The 25479-nt window shown below is 37.2% G+C and overlaps 1 protein-coding gene across 1 annotated transcript in view; it reads right to left on the minus strand.

Annotated features, from left to right (window-relative positions):
- Nucleotides 1–1049: 1049 nt before the first annotated feature.
- The window catches only part of PJA2 (praja ring finger ubiquitin ligase 2), a 74076-nt gene continuing 49646 nt past the window's right edge, over nucleotides 1050–25479 (minus strand). Inside the window, exons 7-10 of the mRNA XM_015140547.3 lie at nucleotides 21673–21784; nucleotides 8191–8305; nucleotides 7704–7825; nucleotides 1050–3710 (exon numbers count right to left, since the gene is read on the minus strand). Of these exons, the coding sequence (XP_014996033.2) occupies nucleotides 3585–3710; nucleotides 7704–7825; nucleotides 8191–8305; nucleotides 21673–21784 (475 nt within the window). The 3' untranslated portion in view covers nucleotides 1050–3584. The remainder of the gene's footprint in view (nucleotides 3711–7703; nucleotides 7826–8190; nucleotides 8306–21672; nucleotides 21785–25479) is intronic.

Raw genomic sequence — 25479 nt, forward strand, 5'->3', positions numbered from 1 at the left:
CAGCCATAGGAGAATCACTCTGAAGTTGGCAACAGTGCTCCTGAACCCTGCCCTAGTTCGATCACAAAATTGTGTTTAATTCTGAGCAACATACTTTAAGAGGAGTGAAAGAGCCAACCCTAGGCTGGTCTGGAATAGATATCATGTAAGACTTCAGAACGTGTGAAGCCTGAAGCATATGAAGAGGTGACCACACAGAAGAAACAGGACTTTCTATCTAATTTCACATGTGCTGTTTATAGAGAAATTTGGTGACAATCTTCCAACAATGAAATTCATCCTTTGCAGGGGTGACGAATGGCTCCATCCAGCAGTGGCTGAATGAAAATGATGATGAAATGATAAAAAAACATCGACAGTAGAGGTATACCACTGTTTCTAGCTCGGAGACTATTTTTCTAGTACATATTTAACCTGTTAGAGAAGAATTGGAATTCTAAACTTTCTAAGCATTTAAACAAAATGGTTAGTTTTTGTCTAACTTTGTAAATTTTTTTGAGACAGGGTCTCACTATGTTGCCCAGGCTGCTCTTAAGCTCCTAGGCTCGAGCAATCCTCCTGCCTCAAGCCTCCTGAATAGCTGGGATTATAGGTGCACACCACCAAGCCTGGCTAGTCTTTGTCTAATTGAATGGCGTAATTTATCAGCACCCAATTGACCCTTCTGAAATGGGTTCTCTGAACTGTTTGAGAACCACGAGGAATCTTGCTAAACAGGTAGATTTAATAATATTTCCATGCCTGATTTGCAGAAAACCACTGACGTGAGGTGGGCTCCCTTCTTATTAACGGTTTCTGCAGTCCGGAGTCAGTGTGGAAATCAGGTTCTGCTGAAACCTACAGGATAGCTAAGGATGTCAGGCAGGAGAGGGCAAGGACTCAGAGACCCTCCAGCAGTAGGAAGTCCATCAACTACTTCTGTCTGGCTCTTCCTAGGGCTTTCTTATATTATAGTTCAAGGACTTTTAACATCACATGCTCATAGTGTTGTCATTAACTCTAAATCCTTCAGGGTTACATTATAGAAGTGATACAATTACACAATTAAATATTAGAAATGACCACCGAGTATATTCTGTTTATTGTTTATGATTTACACAGAAAATGATGGGCTGGGGTTGTAGAACAATAAACCAACCATTACATTTAGACCTGGGCTTTTGAAAAACTTGCATTCCATTTTAACAATTCATATGTATCTAACAAATACATAAATCCAGATCACAAATAATCTTAAGAGTTAGAGATAAACAATTAAGAAACACAAAAGAAAACCACATAGATCTACCTTTAAATATCAGCATTCATATTACAAGAAATAAGAAAATGTTAAAAAAATAAAATTAGGTTAAGTCACAACATAAAATAGAGAAATAAGATAAATGCTATTTTATTAATATTCATACTTATTTCTAATTTACCTTCATATAGTCTTAACTTTTTCAAAAGGATCCAAGATACGACCAAATAATATTTTAGTATCTGAACTTGCCAGCCTTAGCTATACCAGAGCTTGTTACCATGAAAATCCTAAAACCTCAATTTTCTTTTTCCTTTTTAAAATTTAAGCCAACTCTTACTCAACTTTTCTCCTTCACAGCAGCTGTTTATAGATAGTAGGGAGCCAAGAATGAAGGACAGTAACAGATGGAAAGCAAAAAGTACAACAGCTATCTTAAGTTCTGCTCTCAACATTGCTGGTTGAGTTTGGAACCAAAACCTCGTAACAACTGGCAGATAATAGATAAATCTTAACAGGCAAAGAAGAAATATTTTCTTTGGGACAGCTGCTATCTAGAAGAAAACCAAGGTTCCTTAATATAGTCTAAATATAATGTGTGGCTTATTATAGAGAAATCTTTAGCAACGTAAGTTTAACCAGTAAGTGTCACAACTGATCAACAGTACTTAAAAGGAAACAAACAAACAAAAATCACACTAGCCACAAATTTCCACAATATACATATGAAATTAATTTTAATCTGATTTGACTCCTTGACACTAACTGATCATTAATGAAATATGGTATGGAAAGATCACAGAGTAGAAAACAAGCAAAGATTAGTTTATACAACAATGACTATATACATCAGAGGGAAAACATGCTAGCTAATGCAACATTAAGGCCTGAATGTAAGCATTTCCAAAGTCACAGAAGCCCCAAAGAACTCCTAAATTACAAATTCATCACATTACATGCATGCAATGTTCACTTTTGTTTTACCCATAAAAGGATACACAGTATTTTGCTGTAAATACCAGACACATTTACAATATATGCAAAAATTAGAATGCAAGTGTTATGTTCCTTATATTTAAGCCTCAAATGTGCCAACAGTGAAAATTCATTTATTTTTAAAAATGAAAAAAAGAGACGGGATATAAATACTCAAAGGAATTACACAAATAAGATGTAACTCTGCATTTGGGAAGCCATATAAATATTCCTTTCATGTGCCCAAACTAAATTATCAATGGACCAATTAGATGGACGTACACTCACTATGTGCTTTACTGTTTTACTTGCTCAAATGTGATATTCTAACAGTCATCATTCTCTAGTGTTAACATCAAATCACATTTGTAAGTGAACTATTATGTCCATGTTTGCACATACTCTTCTACTGTGTGTGATTACCTAAAGGAGACACTGTGCATCTTAGTTTGGGGTTATATAATTACAAAGATGACCCTGTGCAAGTTTTCAGACCTTCCAAAATACTGTAGAAGCAAAATTACCTTAAACTAACTATATCCAATATTAAACAAATGTGCCATGAGTGTTCTGGGCCTTCAAGTATAATTTTTACCAAGGAGAAACAGGTTGGGTGAGGTTAGAGAGGGTTTCATAAGGCCATCTAATTCAGCTCATTGTACCAAGCCCTGAGCACACTAGATTCTTTGTATGCTTTACTAACCTTATGTTAAGCACATCCACTGGTTTCATTAAGGATTTTACTACCTAACTTTATTTCAGGGGGAGTTACTTCTAAGATTTAAAACTTTTGTAATGTTCTGGCCAGAATTTTAGCCTTCATTTGGCATTCTGAAAAGTCCTAATTTTAAACAAAAATGGACTTTCTGAAAAATTTCTCAGCATATGAACCAAGAGGTTATGGCGTAGCAAAACCAAAGGGACTAGTGAAAAAGCATACTTTACAATTTGTTTCATTTCCAATGAAACCAAATTTTACTACTGTTGTGAACACAGTCTTAACATTTGATGCAAACAGGAGCGCTTAATTATAATCACTTAGTGGCAGTATTATAGACAAAGCCAGTAACGTATGCCACAGATGATTATTTCTTCTGGAGGAAGTCAACTGATAAGCTTGGCTTTACAATTAATACAAACATATTCAACTAAAGAAAATGGATGCACTGTCTCAACATTCAGCTTGAAAATGTTTAATACTTTCTGCAAACCTAAATTTAGTTTAGAAAGGTTAATATTCTTTCTAAACTATGGCATATACTATATATAGCTTTTTTAAATATATTTATATATAATTATTTGCACATGAGATTTAGAAGGAATTTGCAGATTTACTTCGATACACTGATCTCATTTCAACTGTTAAGGTTTAGGGCGCTTCTGCAGTACTGTCATTTGAAGGTGGGGCATCAGGATCAGGCTCAGAGGAAGGAGCTGCAGATGCTTCAATAACTGCAGGTGGGAAATGACGGCGGCACACAGGGCATGTTCCCGACTGGAGAAAAAAAAAAACATTAAGAGCCACCAGAATCATCTTAACTGCCACACAAATAACTTAATAAAGAAAAAACAGTATCATTATCCTAATAATAAATATCTTAACAACAAAAAATAAACTTCAAATCCACACAATGCAGAAAGACATTATTTTCATACTATTCCCTCTGTGCCCAATCAGACTCTAATTTCTTTGAGGGTAAACAATGTCTCTTATTAATGTTCATATCTTTAAGGTCATTAATCCTCCTTCATTTAGTGAGTTTTAATTAAGAGCTGCTAAACTCAGCGGTGATGCAATGGCAGAGGGTGAGCAAAGAATCATGGCACATGTCCGCATGGAGGTCAGAGTTTAGCTTCAACAATAATCTGAACGGAATTATCATTATTTAGTCTATTATGCATTTATTAGAGAAACCACAGACCTACTTTAATTCACATCAAATCATTTATGATTTATTTATCATTTATGATTTGGTGTGAATTAAAGAAGGTCTACGGTAAATTAATGTAGATCTATGGCAAATTAAAGCCCCATTTTAGGGTAGCACAGATAAGTCAAAGCAGATGGACTTCAGACTTTCTTTCTAAGCCATGACATTTCTTTCCAAAAAGAGGTAAGAGTGTTAGGTGCCTTCTAAATGACAAAACAATCAGCCACAGACCTTGGAGGGAAGGTGGGGAGGGGAAAGCAGTTATACTAGGAGTACAACATTCTAGGACCAATGGATGATTATAGAGCTACATTATCTGATAAAAGATTATCCCCTTGCAAATCTGGTCTTTTTCCCAAAGAGAACTCCCTGCTGGAAGGGAGGCTGAAGAGATCATGCTGTTGAAGGCGACAAAGAACTGTATCTTGGGAACATTCTCCCCAGAAAAAAAGCAAGAAAGGCTTCACACTAAGATATTTCCTGACAGGAGAAAGACTGAAGAGACTGTTACCTTGAGTTACAGCAAAGTCTCAAGTATAATTCAAGGCTGTACAACATATATTATGTTTACCGTTTAAGAACAGACTGGGCAACATGGTGAAACCCCGTCTCTACTAAAATACAAAAAATTAGCTGAGTGTGGCAGCGTGCGCCTGGTAGCCCCAGTTACACAGGAGGCTGAGAAAGGAGAATTGCTTGAACCCGGGAGGCGGAGGTTGCAGTGAACCGAGATAGTGCCATTGCACTCCAGCCTGGGTGACAGAGCGAGACTCCGTCTCAAAAAAAAAAAAAAAAAAAAAAATTCATTTCAGCAAACATTTATTGTGTACTTGCCATATAGATTGGGCCCAACAGTAACATTTTAGAGTCAAATAGATGAGCGTGGTCTTGGTGAACTATGTACTAGCTATTTAAACTTAGACAAGTAACAATCATTAGAAAACAGGAATAAAGATACCGGTAAGTCCTAATGTTCTGTGAGGATTAAAGGAGAGATCATGAATCATTAAAGAGGAATCATCTGACAGTGACTGACACACAGCAGGCACACAAAACACTGCTTCTTAGGTCTCTGAAACTATCGTGGGAGTTTAAAGACAGAATTTATTAAGGACAGAAAAGGTGGAATTTAAACTGCACCTACCTATATCATCTAATCTTACAGATGGTATAGGGAAAAATCATGCCAGACTTCAGGAGCAAATGTATAGAAACATAAGCAAATGTACAGAAAAGTAAATCTGAAGAAACAGGTTGAGGTCTAAATCACAGAAGGTCTTGAATGTCAAGATTAAAGCTTCAGATTATTCCACAGGTGACTGGAGGTCTCTCTCTTTCTTTTATGAGAAGGGAAGTACATGATCAGAACTATATTTCATAAAAAGCCTTTAATGATAGAATGATAGATAATGAAGATTTGGAAGAGTGGGGGGTAGGAAGGGGGGAAGATAATGAGAAATTAGTTAATGGGTATAATGTATGTTATCCAGGTGATAGGATATCCTAAATGCCCTGACTGGACCACTACGTAACCTATGCATGTGACAAAGCTGCACATGTACCCCACAGATTTATGCAAATAAAAAAGAAATGAAAAGAAAGTACCTCTAAAGGAAGTAAGGAAATAAAGTAGGTAACTACAATAGTAGTTAAGACAACAAAGGTTGAAGGTCTAATGTATGGGAGTGGAAAGAAATGAGGGAATGGACCTCACAGACTCAGCCACGCTCAATATTGTTAAGAGTTGGTGGCTCTGCATTTTCTGCTTCCCCACTAATTTTAATAACACCTACTTTCACTACTACCACCATCATGTACAGACACTGAAAAAGTCATTTTCTACTGAATTCTAATTTTCATTAGTAATAAGTTTACCATTACTTTTCCTACACTATATGTTTACTATGTGCCAAATACCATATTAAATTCATCACGAATTACCTACTTTAACTCTTATAAAAACCCTACAGGTTGGTATATTGTACAATACAGCCATCTAGGCTGTATTAATAAAATGCCAGATAAATAGGTCAAGAAAAATCACCTAAAATATTATTTCCCAAATTATGTTCTGGGAGAGGGGAGACAGCAAGGAAAACAGTATTTTAAAACTAATTCAGAATCCAGCATTATACCTCAATCCAGAACGCCAGGAAGTCTCATGAGACTTGAGACACACATGACCTCTACACAGGCAATTACTCCTCAAATAGTACATGTTAGCACATGCTGTTTACTAAAGACTGCTAGCTCGTCTTTGTAACTTGCATCCTAAGTTTGTATTTGTGATTTTGTTGTTAATAAAATAAAAAATCTCTAATTTCTAATAACAGCTTTCATCTGATTTGTAAAATATTTACTGGGCACTTACTACCTGCCAGGCACTATGGGTTATCTCATATACAGATATTTTATAAAATAACAGTGAACATTTCTAAACTGGATTTCAGAGATTTTAAGTGGAGTTTTGAGAACAATGAAGTGGCAAATAGAAATAGAGGAACAGCAAGAAAGGAAAAGGAAAAAGAGGGAAGGAAGGAAAGCAAAGGGAAAAGGGAAGGAGAAAAAAAGCACTGGTTATAGGGGAAAAAGATAGTTGTATTCCTAAGTAGATAATCTGGGAAAGTGACTTGGGAATTCCTAGTGAGCTGGATGGTAAATATCCTTTATGCAAAAAAATAGACTTCACAGAGAAGACTGAAGTAAAACACTCACTTTATTTAAATAATTCAAATATGCTTAAGATTTATTGGGCAAATATTTGAAGGCAATATATAAAAACTGGAATAGGAGCTATTTGGTAGGTTATTAAATATCTTTCATATACATTTCAGAAACACCAACCCGTATTAGCAAAATAGCTGTATATTGTTATAGTACTTTGAGTAGTGCCAAAGGCTTCTCTGCTTGAGATACTTTTGAAAACACCAAATTTCAAGGTTATGATTAAAATTCTAATCAGCTTTATTCTAAAATAATTTTTCAGATATTTAATCACTTCCTAAAATGATTAAAAGCCTGTTATTGTTGGCTATGTTATTTTTAGACAATGTTAATAAAATAAAATACTTCCATATTATCCCTGATTTGTAATCATTAAAGGCAACCAGTTTTTAACAATGAATTAAAAAGTACTACAAATTTGTAGCTAAATAGAACAGGTCTAAAAGATACTACCATTGGCTGGGCATGGTGGCTCACAACCTGTAATCCCAGCACTTTGGGAAACTGAGGCAGGCAAATCACCTGAGGTCAGGAGTTCCAGACCAGCCTGACCAACATGGCGAAACCCTGTCTCTACTAAAAATACAAAAAATTAGCCGGGCGTGGTGGTGGGTGCCTGTAATCCCAGCTACTTGGGAGGCTGAGGCAGGAGAATCGCTTGAACCACAGAGGCAGAGGCTGCAGTGAGCCGAGATCGAGCCACAGCAATCCAGCCTAGGTGACAAGAGAGAAACTCTGTCTCAAAAAAAAAAAAAAAAGAGATACTGTTATTATTCACTTGCAGAAGACACTATTAAAGTATTAAATTTTAAATTAATTATTCTATCACTCACCTTTTGTAGCCAAATTGAGACACAAGGTTTGTGAAAGAAATGGTGACAGGGCAACTCTGTTGCTATATCATCCTTAATATACTCACTGCAACAGATTGGACAGCATTGTTCCTGACCAATAGCTGAAAACAACAAATAATTTAGATCAATCACATATAGTTCAATTTTAATAAAACTGAAAAGCAATATATTATACTCAGAGAAGATACCTCTGAAAGACGAAAGAGCCAATCTTTGATCAGTTAATTGGCAAGCATTTCTGTCAAATACTTGGCAATTTGGAATCTAATAAATACTGCTTTTGTAAAAAAGCTGACAAAGGAACATTTGTCGCAGTCTATCACTTGAAAATTAAAAATATTCTTATACTAGGTGAATTTGTAAGCATCTGGTTCTAATAAACAAATATTTAATCATCTAGGTACACTGATAATATACTTAAATGTGCAATGTGTTCCTCAACATTTGAGATCAACTCTGCCCTTACCAGTGTGATCTTCAAGAACAAGGGTCTCTGGAAGACCATCGATGCTTTCCTTACTGGCTGGTGGATTGGCCACCTCAACATCCACTGCAAGAGACTCTAAATGTGCCAGAGCAGTCTGAAAAACAAAAGGTACAGTTCTTTGTTAGGAAATACTTTAAAACAGTAACAGAAAACTATTTTTTAGGGTATCTTCAAAATTATATCACCATTATTCTCTTCTTGTTAGTTTCTTTTGCTTTAGTCCTTTGCTCCTTTTGCCTCTTCAGAAGAAACTACCACCATCACCAACAAACCAAAACATTAAATATACACGCAGAGCCCAACTTTCTACACGTGAAATAAAAATATATCTTGTCTCGGCTGGGAGCGATGGCTCATGCCTATAATCCCAGCACTTTGGGAGGCCAAGGCGGGTGGGTCACTTGAGGTCAGGAGTTCAAGACCAGCCTGACCAACGTGGTGAAATCCTGTCTCTAGTTAAAAAAATACAAAATTAGCAGGGCGTAGTGGTGCATGCCTGTAATCCCAGCTACTTGTGAGGCTGAGGCAGGAGAACTGCTTGAACCCAGGATGCAGAGGTTGCAGTGAGCCGAGATCATGCCATTGCACTCCAGCCTGAACAACAAGAGCAAAACTCCATCTCAAAAAAAAAAAAAAAACAAACCCGGGTGCGGTAGTGTGTGCTATAATCCCAGCTACTCGGGAGACAGGCAGGAGAACTGCTTGATCCTGGGAGGCGGAGGTTGCAGTGAGCTGAGATCACCACGCACTCCAGCCTTGATGATAGAGCAAGACTGTGTCTCAAAATAAATAAATAAAAATCTACCATGTCTCAATAATCATCTACTTTTCCGTATTTATATTTTGAAGGAGTGGTTACTTTTTCCAACTATTGGTTCCTATGTGAGATCAATAACATGAAAGAAAGTAATAAACATTTTAGAAAGGTTCACTTCATGAAAGATAAAATGTGGCTGAGGCTACTAGATGCTCCAAGTATGGAAGCAAATAATGCGCTCCCAAATGGCTGTATCTACTACTGGCATGGATTTGGCACACCCACATTACCAGCTCACAAGTATTACTAGGTTATCTGGGTTGTGAATTTCATTTACAGGTTCAAATACCTATGTCAAATTACTGTTCTAACAAGGATGGAAAGAACATCAGATCATGTGATCATCTGGTATACGTCATCCTCATCCTTTCTGGCTCCAATTAGACAGAACAGCAGTTGAGACTTTCGTCTTTTTGTCTGCAACCTGTACAATTACTTGCTCTTGGTGCACATGCTGCTTCGCCTGCCTGGTGCTTTCTGTCTATCCTTTAAGTCCTATCACTCCCTCAGGGACTGCATAAGTCCTATCTCTTCCAGGAAGCCTGTCAGTGGTCCTAGACTGCACTAGTATCCTTCTGAACTGCTACTGTATTCAAAGAATTGGTATTACACAGTTTAATTATTACATGTTAGTATTATATCCTAATTATAGCATCATAAGATTATGGAGCTATGAAAGACCTTGGCTTCTTTGTAGGGATGAAAAACTTGAAGGAAATTTGACAACTATCAAAACTGGGCCTCCCATCCTGGTTAGAGTGCAGAATATTGTAGCTGCTACAGAAAACAGCCCAACAATTCCTCAAAATTAAAAACGGAATTATCACATAATCCAGCAATTCTAGTTCTGGGTACATACCTAAAAAGAACTGAAAGCAGGGACTAAAACAAGTATCTGTACACCCACGTTCACTGCAGCATTATCCACAAGAGCCAAAAGGTGGAAATAAATCAACTGTTCATTGATGGATGAACGGTTATGCAAAATATGATGTACACATACAGAAGAATATTACTCAGCCTTGAAAAGGAAGGAAATTCTAACACATGTCACAACATGGATGAACCCTGAAGACATTATGCTAATGAAATAAGCCAGTCACAGAAGGATAAATACTGTATGATTCCTATATGAGATACCTAAAGTAGTCAAATTCATTGAGACAGAAAACAGAATGGTGGCTGCCAGGGGCTGGAGAGATGGGAAAATGTGGAGTTACTGTTTACAGCAATGTGAATACACTTAATTACACTGAACTGTACACTTAACTGTAGCAATAGTAAATTTTATGTTATGTTTATTTTACCATAATGAAAAAAAAAAAGGAACAAGCCAGGTTTCCCATATAGAAGAATTCTGCCTGACAGCTTAGCTAACACTCTATTCTTTTGGACGGCAAACTTAATATTTTATACATGCCTAAGGTTCTACCATAGATATTCCCGAAAAGAAATTGAGATAACTTATAATAGAGGATTACAACTTGCTTTGGGCCAAGCCTAAAGCAAAATCAGGACTAAAAAAGGAAAAAGCAAAAGGGTTCACCAAGAGTTAATAAACACAGTTAATATTATTGAACACCAAATTTGACTCTGGATATGCAGAGAAACATTGCAGAAAATAAGACACGCTGCTCTAGTAATTGAATTATTGCTTCTCAGCTCCAAATACACCTTTCATTTCTGCTCTTTGAAAACAGACTTGGGCATTTAAAATATTTTCCCTTTTGTTAGCCGACATGATTTTAAGTTTTGTCAGTAGAGGGTGCTGGAGAGACACTGCACACGGAAAGGACTTTGCTTCATGGTTCCCTTGGGCTTGCCCCTGCAGTGTGCCAGGCTTCCCTATGCACAGATGGCTTCTCCAGCATCAGGCTCCTCTAGTGTGGGTGGCTTCTCCAGTGCCTGGCTCCTGAAGCACATGCCGCTTATCCAGTAACTGGTAATTGCAGGACAAGGTGGCCAGTAGCTTCTCCTGGTACTCATCTTGGGTGGTTCTGCAGCAGAGTACCTAGGGGCTTGGTCACATCACTGTGAAGCTTCTCTGGTGCCCCAGAGGGCAGATTCTTGCCAAGTTCCAGAAGGCAAATTTCCAGCAAGTTCTGCCAGCGCAGTACCATAAATACTCCTCCGTAAGCCATGGCTGTGTCCTTCCCAATAAGGTCTGGCTTTCAGCCTTAGAGGGGAGGGAAGTAGAGTGCTCTATCTCGGCCCTAAAACTGTTCCTTAAATCTGCTAATCCTATATTCTTTAGAGTTTGCTTTATTTCCTACTAGCCAATCCTTTGGTATTCGAAACTTCTGCTGTAGTTAATATTTACAGTAAATTTTCCCTGTTCAAATTACTGTATTTCTCTCTCGGGACTGAACTCAGACTGATACAGAATTTGTATTAAGAGTGATCCCAGGACACATTTAAAGCAGTGCGTAGAGGGAAATTTATAGTACTAAATGCCCACAAGAGAAAGCAGGAAAGATCTAAAATTGACACCCTAACATCACAATTAAAAGAACGAGAGAAGCAAGAGCAAACACATTCAAAAGCTAGCAGAAGGCAAGAAACAACAAGATAAGAGCAGAACTGAAGGAGATAGAGACACAAAAAACCCTTCAAAAAAATCAATGAATCCAGAAGCTGGTTTTTTGAAAGGATCAACAAAATTGATAGACCACTAGCAAGACTAATAAAGAAGAAAAGAGAGAAGAATCAAATAGATGCAATAAAAAATCATAAAGGGGATATCACCACCGATCCCACAGAAATACAAACCACCATCAGAGAATACTATAAACACCTTTACGCAAATAAACTAGAAAATCTAGAAGAAATGGATAAATTCCTAAACACATACACCCTCCCAAGACTAAACCAGGAAGAAGTTGAATCCCTGAATAGACCAATAACAGGCTCTGAAATTGAGGCAGTAATTAATAGCCTACCAACCAAAAAATGTCCAGGACCAGATGGATTCACAGCCAAATTCTACCAGAGATACAAAGAGGAGCAGGTACCATTCCTTCTGAAACTATTCCAATCAATAGAAAAGGAATCCTCCCTAACTCATTTTATGAGGCCAACATCATCCTGATACCAAAGCCTGGCAGAGACACAACAAAAAAAGAGAATTTAGACCAATATCCCTGATGAACATCGATACAAAAATCCTCAATAAAATACTGGCAAACCGAATCCAGCAGCACATCAAAAAGCTTATCCACCATGATCAAGTTGGCTTCATCCCTGGGATGCAAGGCTGGTCCAACATATGCAAATCAATAAACATAATCCATTATATAAACAGAACCAAAGACAAAAACCACATGATTACCTCAATAGATGCAGAAAAGGCCTTTGACAAAATTCAACAGCGCTTCATGCTAAAAACTCTCAATAAATTAGGTATTGATGGGACGTATCTCAAAATAATAAGAGCTATTTATGACAAACCCACAGCCAATATCATACTGAATGGGCAAAAACTGGCATTCCCTTTGAAAACTGGCACAAGACAGGGATGCCCTCTCTCACCACTTCTATATAGTGTTGGAAGTTCTGGCCAGGGCAATCAGGCAGGAGAAAGAAAACAAGGGTATTCAATTAGGAAAAGAGGAAGTCAAATTGTTCCTGTTTGCAGATGACATGATTGTATATTTAGAAAACCCCGTCGTCTCAGCCCAAAATCCCCTTAAGCTGATAAGCAACTTCAGCAAAGTCTCAGGATACAAAATCAATGTGCAAAAATCACAAGCATTCCCGTACACCAGTAACAGACAAACAGAGAGCCAAGTCATGAGTGAACTCCCATTCACAATTGCTTCAAAGAGAATAAAATACCTAGGAATCCAACTTACAAGGCATGTGAAGGACCTCTTCAACGAGAACAACAAACCACTGCTCAATGAAATATAAGAGGACACAAACAAATAGAAGAACATTCCATGCTCATGGATAGGAAAAATCAACATCGTGAAAATGGCCATACTGCCCAAGGTAATTTATAGATTCAATGCCATCCCCATTAAGCTACCAATGACTTTCTTCACAGAATTGGAAAAAACTACTTTTAAGTTCATATGGAACCAAAAAAGAGCCCACATTGCCAAGACAATCCTAAGCAAAAAGAACAAAGATGGAGGCATCATGCTGACTTCAAACTATACTACAAGGCTACAGTAACCAAAACGGCATGGTACTGGTACCAAAACAGAGATACAGACCGGTGGAACAGAACAGAGCCCTCAGAAATAATACCACACATCTCCAACCATCTGATCTTTGACAAACCTGACAAAAACAAGAAATGGGGAAAGGATTCCCTATTTAATAAATGGTGCTGGGACAACTGGGTAGCCATATGTAGAAAGCTGAAACTGGATGCCTTCCAAACACTTTATACAAAAATTAATTCAAGATGGATTAAAGACTTAAATGTTAGACCTAAAACCATAAAAACCCTAGAAGAAAACCTAGGCAATGCCATTCAGGACACAGGCATGGGCAAGGACTTCACGTCTAAAACACCAAAAGCAATAGCAACAAAAGCCAAAATTGACAAATGGGATCTAATTAAACTAAAGAGCTTCTGCACAGCAAAAGAAACTACCATCAGAGTGAACAGGCAACCTACAGAATGGGAGAAAATTTTTGCAATCTGCCCATCTGACAAAGGGCTAATATCCAGAATCTACAAAGAACTTGAACAAATTTACAAGAAAAAATCAAACAACCCCATCAAAAAGTGGGCGAAGGGGTTGGGCATGGTGGATCACGCCTGTAATCCCAGCACTTTGGGAGGCCGAGGCGGGTGGATCACGAGGTCAGAAGATCGAGACCATCCTGGCCAACACAGTGAAACCCCGTCTCTACTAAAAATACAAAAAAAAAAAAAAAAGGCAGGTGTGGTGGCGGGCGCCTGCTGTTCCAGCTACTCTGGAGGCTGAGGCAGGAGAATGGCGTGAACCCAGGAGACAGAGGTTGCAGTGAGCCAAGATCACACCACTGCACTCCGGCCTGGGAGACAGAGCAAGACTCTGTCTCAAAAAAAAAACAAAAAAACAAAAAACAAAAGTGGGTGAAGGATATGAACAGACACTTCTCAAAAGAAGACATTTATGCAGCCAACAGACACATGAAAAAATGCTCATCATCACTGGCCATCAGAGAAATGCAAATCAAAACCACAATGAGATATACCATCTTACACCAGTTCAAATGGCAATCATTAAAAAGTCAGGAAACAACAGGTGCTGCAGAGGATGTGGAGAAATAGGAACACTTTTACACTGTTGGTAGGACCGTAAACTAGTTCAACCATTGTGGAAGACAGTGTGGTGATTCCTCAAGGATCTAGAACTAGAAATACCATTTGACCCAGCCATCCCATTACTGGGTATATACCCAAAGGATTATAATTCATGCTGCTATAAAGACACATGCACACGTATGTTTACTGTGGCACTATTCACAATAGCAAAGACTTGGAACCAACCCAAATGTCCATCAATAATAGACTGGATTAAGAAAATGTGGCACATATACACCATGGAATACTATGCAGCCATAAAAAAGGATGAGTTCATGTTCTTTGTAGGGACATGGATGAAGCTGGAAACCATCATTCTGAGCAAACTATCGCAAGGACAGAAAACCAAACATCGGCCGGGCGCAGTGGCTCACGTCTGTAATCCCAGCACTTTGGGAGGCTGAGGCGGGTGGATCACAAGGTCAGGAGATCGAGACCATCCTGGCTAAAACGGTGAAACCCCGTCTCTACTAAAAATACAAAAATTAGCCGGGCGCGGAGGCGGGCGCCTGTGGTCCCAGCTACTCGGGAGGCTGAGGCAGGAGAATGGCGTCGGCCCGGGAGGCGGAGCTTGCAGTGAGCCGAGATCGCGCCACTGCACTCCAGCCTGGGCGACAGATCGAGACTCCATCTAAAAAAAAAAAACAAAAAAAAAACCAAACAAACAAAAAAAGAAAACCAAACATCGCATGTTCTCACTCATAAGTGGGAACTGCACAATGAGAACACTTGGACACAGGATAGGGAACATCACACACCGGGGCCTGTCGTGGGGTGCGGGGAGCGGGGAGGGATAGCATTAGGAGATATACCTAATGTAAATGACGAGTTAATGGGTGCAGCACACTAACATGGCACATGTGTACATATGTAACAAACCTGCACATTGTGCACCTGTACCCTAGAACATAAGGTATAAAAAAAAAAAATTCATGGGAAGAGCATGCAGAAAAAAAAAAAAAAAACAAAAAACCAGTTCTGCATCTTGCAGGACACAGAACTGCATTTGGGGATTGGTTTGGTTAGGCCTGTGAGCTTGAGCTCAGTGCTGAGCTCCTTGCCAGTAAGAATGGGATGCTATTAATCCATAGTCTGTAGTGGCATCACAATTAATCAAGGTATCACTGTGGTTGACAGTGATGAAGGTCCAACTGAAGCAAGTGTCTTAAGAGCGCAGAGAGCTGCTATACTTGACCTTACAGCAACAGTGATCTAACTATAAAAATCGTGATGTGAGATGGATTATTAATAAGTGCCCTTGTGCACCTACAGAAAAAAATTACAAACTCAGGTCTCTTAGCCCTCACAACAGGGTATGAGAGCCAGAAAGCATCCATGACAGCCCTAAAAGAAGCTCTTGCGCCTAAAAATCAAACACAAAATGTAACTGTGTGGATTGCTAAATGAAAATTAGAGTTGACTTCTCAGTCTCATCAAATTTCTCAAAAGTTTTACCATTGATTGGTTAAGGAATAAGATTCTGAAACCTGGAATGAGGACATCTGGTTGAACTCTGAGGAAACTGATAATCTTGAATCCCCAAGTCACTCTGAGCCTCCTGTTACCAGTGGAAATAGTCTGCCCTCCACAGACTAGGCTTCCTCTGCTTGAAAACCCTGTGATAATAAACCCTGGAGTGTGAATCTCTTAGTGCTTTCATGCCCAACAGTAAAGTTACCAGAAAACTACTGCAGACAAAAAAAGAAAGAACAACTGAAGATATAAACAATGTAGGTTTGGGTTACTCTAACAACTAAAGAATCCTAACCAGCTAAGTGAGCTTCTGGCTGAGGGCAGGGAAAAATATGACTGGGTCATGGAAGAAGGAAGTTATAGCTATCATTTACAGTCTCACGACCAAATACAGAACAAGGATTAGTAATTTTGCATATTTTATGTGCTTATTTTATGTATGTGCTTATTTGTATATATTAACAGTTTACTTTTTCTCTTTCCCATTTCTATTTCATATACCAGTTGTTGGAAGTTAAATTTGCAATTTAGTCTTTATATAAGAGAACATTCAGTGTGACTATGAATTTATGGAGTAATGCATAGCTAGTAATAGATACAATGACACTTGGAACTAGCCATCTGCTCATTCTGGGGAAAGGGTGAAACTTCAGTTGTAGTAATAGCTGTATTTTGTGGGCTGAAAACACAATTCTATTGATGGATGGAAATTTAAACGTGCATTGAAAGGTATGTATGGAAGCCAAGTTGTCAACATGCTGGAATGTTCCATTTATGGAATTATTGCTCCATAAATCCAAATTCACCATTGTGTCAGCTCTGTGAAAATCTGGGCTGTTTAAATACTTTCCCTCCTAACAGCTGGCATGATGCTAAGCTTTGTTCACAGAGGATGTTGAAGAACACTGCTGGAGGAAAGGGCTTTCCTTCTGTCCCAGTGTGCTTGCTTGACAGAGCACACCGGGACTAGTGTGATGTTCATAGCTTTTTCTAGCACTAGACTCCTACAGTGCACACAGCTTCTCTAGCAGCCAGTTCCTGTAATGCACTTAGCAGGGAGCAGCCTCCCCCAGCACCCATGTTGGACAGTTCTGCAGCACAGTGCTTCTACTCAGATACCTTCCTATGAATAGCTCTCCTCAGCACCCTAAGAGAGCTGACTTCCAGCAAGTTATACCAGCACATACCACAGTGACTTCTCTCTCATACAGCAAGCCACGGCAATGCCATTTCCATCAAGGTCTGGACCTCAGCCCTGAGGTAGACTAGGCACTCTTCCTTGGATTGTCCTAGCTTTGCCTGACAGGTGGTGGTTGCTCCTTATATGTGCTTTTCACATATTCTTTAGAATTTTTATTTCCTCCTAGCCAATCCCTTGTTACTCTACTTCTTTGTTCTAGTTTAGAATTCTTTATATTGAACTTTCCCACTGCAAGACAGGAAATGGAAGGTAAGATCCTGTTATCTGTCCCTTTCCTTCTCACATAGCTATAATTATGAATCTTATCCAATTTCCCATATGTACTACTGAAGATAGAACCTGCTTGCAAGAACTCATCTCTGCTACACATAAACAGAAATAAAGGATATTATTTATAGTAACTTTCATTTGGGGAGGTTATTCCAGGCTAATTATGCTTTGATATATGTTTGTCTCAATGGGTTCATCATCTCTTTCTAATGATTATCTGCACATTTGCAGTGCTAATAACACCTCAAATTTCATATATGTAAAAATAACTTATTGCCTTGGTACTGTCATGTATTTAAGATAATCCAGGATCACTTATAAGCAACACAAGCAAAAGGTAGCATTTTATAGCCACTGCTATGAAAATCTATAAAAATTAAAAAAACAAAAAACAAAAAACTATCTACACCTTTAGGCAGTACAATGTATTTACAATAGTTAGTCCAAGAGTCAGAGAGACAACTAAATAGCCTAAATCACCCAATCTAGAATACATTTTAAAGTAGCATTTAAAGTAGCATAATCCTTTATCAGCACAAAATTTTGTTCTGAAGAATAAAATACAATTCAGTTTTTAAAGAATGAAGATAGCAATAGTGATTCTGAATGACAATCACTGAATCCAGATTTGTTCACTGATTACATCACTTAGTTGACTGTTGATTTGAATAAACCTGTATGAATATACCATTTACTGAGAGCTCCCCAATACAAGCAGGTATTTTGCTAAAGGCTTTAACACAATCTCACAACAACCCATCAGGTAGATTTTATTATTCCCATTTTCTAAATGAGGAAGCTAAAGCTTAGAGAGGTTAAGTGAATTAATTATCCAAGGTCACATAGCCTAACTCTTTCACACAAAAGCCCATCTTCTTAACCTCCACATTACTGCCTTCCGAGTGCCTATGCCTGGGTATATATAGGTGCTATTGTATGTAGAGACTTTACAAGGGGCCCGTGGGTATGGACAGTCTTAAGATGATCAGTTTCAATAAGCTTTCATAGGTAATCTTTCTTCAAAATGATCCACATAAGAATGTACCTGCAGTATATCATGCTGGTTCTCTGTTCTAACATTCTGTTTATACTTACCTTTCTTCCACTTTTATAAATAAAAGCACACTTCTTACCCATTCAGGGGGACAATCTGAAGTATGGAGGTAGAACTGAACTCTAATGACTAACTAACAAATCTTTTGGGTGACTTCCAATCCCTTGCTTAAACAAACAAACAAACAAAACTGAACGAATCTAAGGAATATCTAAACAACTTAAGTTGATGTGATTCTGGGTAAATATCTCAAAAGAATTCAGTGACAATGCTATAATAAACTCCTTCCATTCCTGTTAATTTATTTAGGTGAACAACATTTTTCAACCTTACATTCATAAGATGAAAATCAAAAGTAAAACTTATGCTGAAATGTTTCTCATTTCAGTAATAAATAAAATTCACTCATAACTGGGAAAGGAAAATGCCTCCATCTCATTAGATGCATTTCCTACAAAATACTTATCAAAATTCATAATTTATTTTTGATCATTTGGATACTATTAATTGTAACTCAATTTAGCCACTTTTTACATTAAAAATTTTAAATATTTTTCTAGGGAAGAAGTACAATAAAGTAAATACTACTACTTAGATTTATGCTGAAAAATTTTAGATGTCAACATAAACGTGTAAGGGGATTTTTTCAAAATCCATTTTGAGAAGTAGAAAAGTTTCAAAAAGTTAAAGATGTTTAATGTTTTATCCTCTCCTCACTCAAATTAGAGACACAGATATAGGGAGACAAAGACATATTGCCAGTATTTTCACCAAAAGCCACTACCTGAAAAGAACGATCAATCTAGTATTGGAAAAATACCAGAAATGAAAGCAACTACTTCCAAAAACTTATAGGGCTGCTTGAGAAACAAACAAACAAAAACAAGCAGTTTGTTTTGTTTTTGTTTCATTTAAAGAGTGTTAGTGTTAAATATAAAAGAAATAATCATAGATTATTTTTGTTTCATTTTAAAAAATGATTAAATGCATACTGAACATAGGAAAATAAGATTTCTGGAGAGTGACAGGAAGAAAACTGTATTGATTTTCTAGGAGTGAAACATTTCAATCAAATTCAAATAAATTAAATCAGAGCACTAAACTGTGAAGAAGCTGATAAGCCTTAGAGAAGAGAGATGCTTAAAGCCATTAAACAGAGGCATAAGTATAGACTGGTAGGAATAATGCCACTGGGTTCACTACTGGTAGAAGCCAACAACGTGAGACTGTAAGCTCTTACTTGCCTCTTGTCTTAGTTCACCGCTAGTGCCTTTACCTAGCATGACCTCTCAAGACCAGTCTCTCTGGCTCTTCTTTCCAGATGCCAAATGTCACATTCCCCACTAGTAATAAATAATAAAACATTTCATTCTCAACACTTCTTTTTAAAGTTATCTCCGTATTATAGGAAATCATAAACCATTAGCATAAAATGAAAGACTAAATGTTGTGAAATCAGACCCTAGAACAGACCTAGCACAAGGAAATGAGTGATCCTTAATTTTTATATCTTTCTGATGCAAGTTACCATGCTATACCATTATTTCTTATGTGTCAGAATTTGCCAAGGCAGGTTAAATAATTTGGCAAAAATCCTAAGTGTATCCTATCTCATGATGTTCTTTCTGACTTTTTTCCTAGTATAGAGTATTTCTGCTATGGTTACTTTGAGAAAAATTATTCATTGTAAAGCATAACTGAAAGCAATCTCCATGGACAATTACATATGTAAAAAAAGTGATGACAAAGCAGAGCTAGCATAAATGTATGCGAACATGTATATGCATGCATGCATGCATGTGTGTGTGCAAATGGATAGGTATCTAATATCTATAGATGTCTGTATCTAATATCTATAGATATTACAGATGTCTAATATATAGCTAATGTATATGCTATGTATTACATATAGTTATATATAGCTAATATATACTGTTATATGTTATATATGTTATATATAGCTAATATATACTAGGTATTATATATAGTATATACTATATACACTAGATATGTTATATATAGCTATATATAATATTATATATGTAATACATAGTACATATAGTATATAATATATATTACAAATTAGAGGTAATTTAAAGACAAATATATCTAATAGAGATATAATACATCCAATATATATTATATATTATATACGAGAGGTAATATATTAGATATATAAATATATTATTAAATATATCAATATTAGATAGGTACCTGCTACCTAATTTGTCAATCTAAAGTAGACTTCCTGGCTGGGCATGGTGACTCATGTCTATAATCCCAGTGCTATGGGAGGCCAAAGTGGGAGGACTGCTTCAGGGCAGGGGTTTGAGAGCAGCCTGGGTAGTAACATAGTAAGACCCTATCTCTACCAAAAAAAAAAAAACAGAAAAAACCCAAACCAGGTCTGATGGCCCGTATCTGTAGTCCCCGCTACTTGGGACAGGCTAAGGTGAGCTGATCGCTTGAGCCCAGCAGTTCAGGGCTGTAGTAAGCTATGACTGTACCACTGCACTCCAGCTTGGGCGACAGAGTGAGATCTTGTCTCAAAAATAAATAAATACATAAACTGGACTTTCTAATCTCAGAAAATTTAAAGACAAAATATATTATAATGCTTCTAAAAGTTCTTACCAAGTTTTTTGTCCTCTCACCTGTGGCTCATTCACCAGTCATTTCTGTACCTATATTTTGGAAATCACTTTGGAAATAGTGATTTAAAGAAAGATTTCTTTTAACGAAATCCACTGGTACAGTAGTAGTTCCCAAACACGAAAATACTTGGGCTTTGAACTTAGGCAAATAACATTTAAGAACAAGTTTTTCTGTTTTAGTTAAATAATGAAAAGAAGGCAAGAGAAACTTAGGCAGCAAATATGCCCCATTTATTGAAGTGTGTATATGTTTGTTGGGATAAGGAGCAGCAAATTTCCTAACTGCATTAGGCAGCCGGAGAGTATTTAGAAGCCATGAGAAAAAAAGAGATTTGTAATATATCCTTAGCTTCAACTGCATTTCACAAATACACCTGTGCATGTGTATATAAGATATTCACTCTCGTACTTGTATAATTCAATAGAGAAAAAGGTATTATTTTCTAAATGTAAGCAAAACATTTTCCATCCTGCAATAAAAACTGAGAAATACTGAAATTTAAGGCAAAGTAGCAGGACACCAAGTATAATATGTATACACATACTGGTGACAATTACTATTCAATAACTGTTACTAAACTGATGGGAAAAAGATTCACCTTTTCTTAAGAATAGTCTCAAAATCCCTTTGAACCTTTATCATTTTGCATCCCATCAACTTATATATGGACATTAGAGTTATGAACATACCTCCATAGCCTGGGCTAAGCGTTCTTCTAATGCCATGTAGGTAAGGAACTGAGGATCCACATATGAAATAGCTTCGGCAACTCCTAGTCCATCTGCAAAGCCATCAAACAGGCTGAAAAAAAAAAAAGAAAGAAAAAAAAACAGAAAAACAAAACTCACCACTATGATTTGGGAAATCTTATGCTGAGGACATAATTGTATTAGCATACTGATAAGCCGATAAGCATGCTGTGAACAGAAAACCTTAAAATATTTTAATACCAACTTGTAGGGTTAGGGGCAGGAGGAACCCAACAGAAAAGTGAGGTGCTGAAGATAAGTAGTTAAGATACTACTACCTCATCCAACAGGCTGCCAAACTCAATGCACAAAGTTTATAGAAAAATTCTCTTTTGTGTTTCTGGCTCCAACTCTAGAGACTGCTTAAAGGTACCGGTTGAGCATCCCAAATCTGAAAATCTGAAATCCAAAATGTGCCTATGAGTATTTCCTTTGTATGTCATACTGGCACTCAAAAAGTTTCAGATTTTGAACCATTTTAGATTTTGAATTTTCAAATCTGGGATGCTCAACTGGAAGTATATGCAAATATTCCAAAATCTAGGAAAAAAATCCCAAATCCCAAACACTTCTGGTACCAAGCATTTCAGTTGAGGGATATAGTACATTTCCCCACCTGATATTTCCCACACATTTCTTCTGTTTTTCAGTTTCCAATTTGCATGTAGATGAGAGTATGACAAAGAAAATAACTATATATTTTTTAATTCTATCATTACTCATGGCCTCTTTTTTCTTTTCTCATTTTGTAATGCTGAATAATTCTAGATTTTAAAATATTTTATTATTTCAAGCCTTTCTCATTAATCTATCATCTCCTCTTCTAAGATTAGGCCACCTCCATTACTATACAGCTTGAAAAATATCTAGCTCCTAACTGCTCATTTTTATTACAATTTTCTCTTAAAAACCGTTAAGCTCCTAGAAGGAAAACATGTCTCACTTTGGTCCTATTCTCTTTCCTCCACCCCTGAACACATCGAGATTCCTCCCTTTCCTCTAGTCTTGGAAATACTAAGTATTTCAAAATTTGAAAACTATAAGCATGTCCTTGGTCCTCTTCTCTCTAATCTTGCTCCCTTGGAAACTATTAATATATTCAAGCCCATTTTCTTCAATTATCCTCTCTGCAGGTAATTCCTAAATCTCTACCTAATTCCTAAACTCCCCTGAAGCTCCTGACCTACATTTCTAGTTGTCTGTGGGGCACTTTGAGTAGATGTATTCCTACCACCTCTTAAGTACAAGAGATCCTAAACTGAGCTTATTTTGTCTAAAGACAAACTTGTTGACTTTCATATCCTATCATATTTGAATATCATAGTCCTAAACATCCACAGACAACCTAGCTCAAAAATCATTTTGATGTCAACCCATGTGCCATAATTAAAATTACCCATCTATTGCCGAGAGACACAAAAATGGTTCTTAAAAAGAATATGTTACAGTTTAGCAGTATCTGGAAATCAAGTATCACACAATACAAAGCAACAGACATGCTCATATAATCACAGATTTTGGAATTAATATTAAGAATTACTGAATCCACCCACCCTTGAAATACTGAAACTCCCTCATCTAGCAGTAAGATGTAATACAAAGAGAAAGAGACCTGAAGTCAGTAAGACATAGTAGGTGTGCAAAGGTGCCTGGTACAGGGATGGTACCATAGTAGACATTCAAGAAACAGAAGAAACGTTCCTTCCATGCAGAAAATACACTGCTTTCTAAGGTGGTATGTACCAGTGCGGGATAGCACTACTAGGAATTTAAAACATATTAAGTATTCCTACTTGTAACTTTTGCTCTGTTGCTGTAATTCTGCCTGCTGAAACAACATAAATTGTGTCTTCCTTCTCTTTGCAAAACGACCCTTCAAACGACTGAAGACAACTATCTCCCAATAATTCTTTTCTTCTCCAGGCTAAGCAAATCTAGACACTCAAAGCATAATATCCAGTTGTAATTTGGCCCACTACAAATAATCAGTTAAAAATTCTAAGATCATGTACTTGGCAGTCACCATGGTAATAACTGTTTCAGGCCGGGTGTGGTGGCTGTAATCCCAGCATTTTGGGAGGCCAAGGTGGGCCTTTGAGCTCAGAAGTTCAAGACCAGCCTGGGCAACATGGCGAAAGCCCGTATCTACAAAAAAATACAAATATTAGCCAGGCATTGGTAGCTCATGCCTGTAGTCCCAGCTACACGTGAGGCTGAGGCTGGAGAATCACTTGAGCCTGGGAAGTAGAGGTTGCAGTGAGTCAAGTTTGCACCACTGCACTCCAGCCTAAGTGACAGAATGGGACCCTGTCTGAAAAAAAAAACATAAAACAAAAAATGAAAAAACAAAAAATTGTTTCAGACAAGAACCACTAATAGGTGCTAAAACTAGTGGATGGAAGTTTGACAGTTTAAGAAGAAACATGTTATTTACAGTCTCAAAGTATCTTCACGCTAGAAGCCTATTGACTACAGTTGACCCCTAAACAACAGGGGCTTGAGCTGCGTAGGTGGGTACCCTTAACCTCAGTTTTTTTTACACCCTGCCACCTCTGAGATAACAAGACCAATCCCTCCTCTTCCTCTTCAGCATACTACTCAACATGAAGACAGCAAGGATGAAGACCTTTATGATGACCTACTTCCACTTAATGAAGAATAAATATATGTTCTCTTTTTATGATTTTCTTAACATTTCTTTTCTCTAGCTTGCTTTATTGTAAGAATACATATCACATACAAAATATGTGGCAATCAACTGTTTACTTTATCATAAGGCTTCTGGTCAACAGTGGACTATCAGTAGTTAACCTTCTGAAGAGTCAAAAGTTATGCTTGGATTTTCTAGTGCACAGGGATCAGCACCCCTAACCCCTGTGTTGTTCAAGGGTCAGCTGTATAAAAGGATAAATGACAACTGTAAAGAAATCTGAAAGATAACATCATAACCAAATCAGATTTTATATCACCAGTAATGGGTTGATTTGACACCATGTATTTTCTGATATGTACTGCAAAGGACAAAACATCATTTCTAGGGTGTTTCTGCTAAAAATTCACAACTCAAATCTATTCATGACAGACAAATACACCCTAAGGGACATTCTAAAAAATAAATGACCTGTACCGTTCTTCTAGTGCCATGTAGGTAAGGAACTGAGGATCCACATATGAAATAGCTTCCGCAACTCCTAGTTGCCGAAATCTCAGGGTAACGAAAAACAAAGACTAAGGAAATGTCCACATTAAAAGAGACTTGTTAACTAAATACAATGAAAAATCTAATACAAAGATTAGACCAGAAAAAAATTTCTCTAACGGCACTGGTGGAACAACTACGAACATCTAAATAAGGTCTGTAGATTAGATGATATTGTATCAGCATTAATTTGCTGACTTTGACAATTTTACTGTGTTATGTAAGAAAGTAGTCTTGGATTTGGAAATTCATTCTAGAATATTTACAAGTAAAGAAAGGGACATCATGCCTGCAACTTACTCATAAGTGGGTCAGAAAAAAACCTTACTATAAGTATAAAGAAAGGAAAGACAGAATGGTAACACAAACGTGGTTTTAAAATGTTCGCATTTAGGAAATCTTAGTGAAGGATATATGAGGATTTTTGTACTATTTTTGTCATTTTTCTGTAAGTCTAAAATTATATCAAATTATTTAAAAATTCTATTAAGCCACAGTTATATCCACACAGAATTAACTTCTCACAATCTTATTAGGTTAATAAGAAC

This window comes from Macaca mulatta, chromosome 6 (assembly GCF_049350105.2).
Source record: "Macaca mulatta isolate MMU2019108-1 chromosome 6, T2T-MMU8v2.0, whole genome shotgun sequence".
NCBI lineage: Eukaryota > Metazoa > Chordata > Mammalia > Primates > Cercopithecidae > Macaca > Macaca mulatta.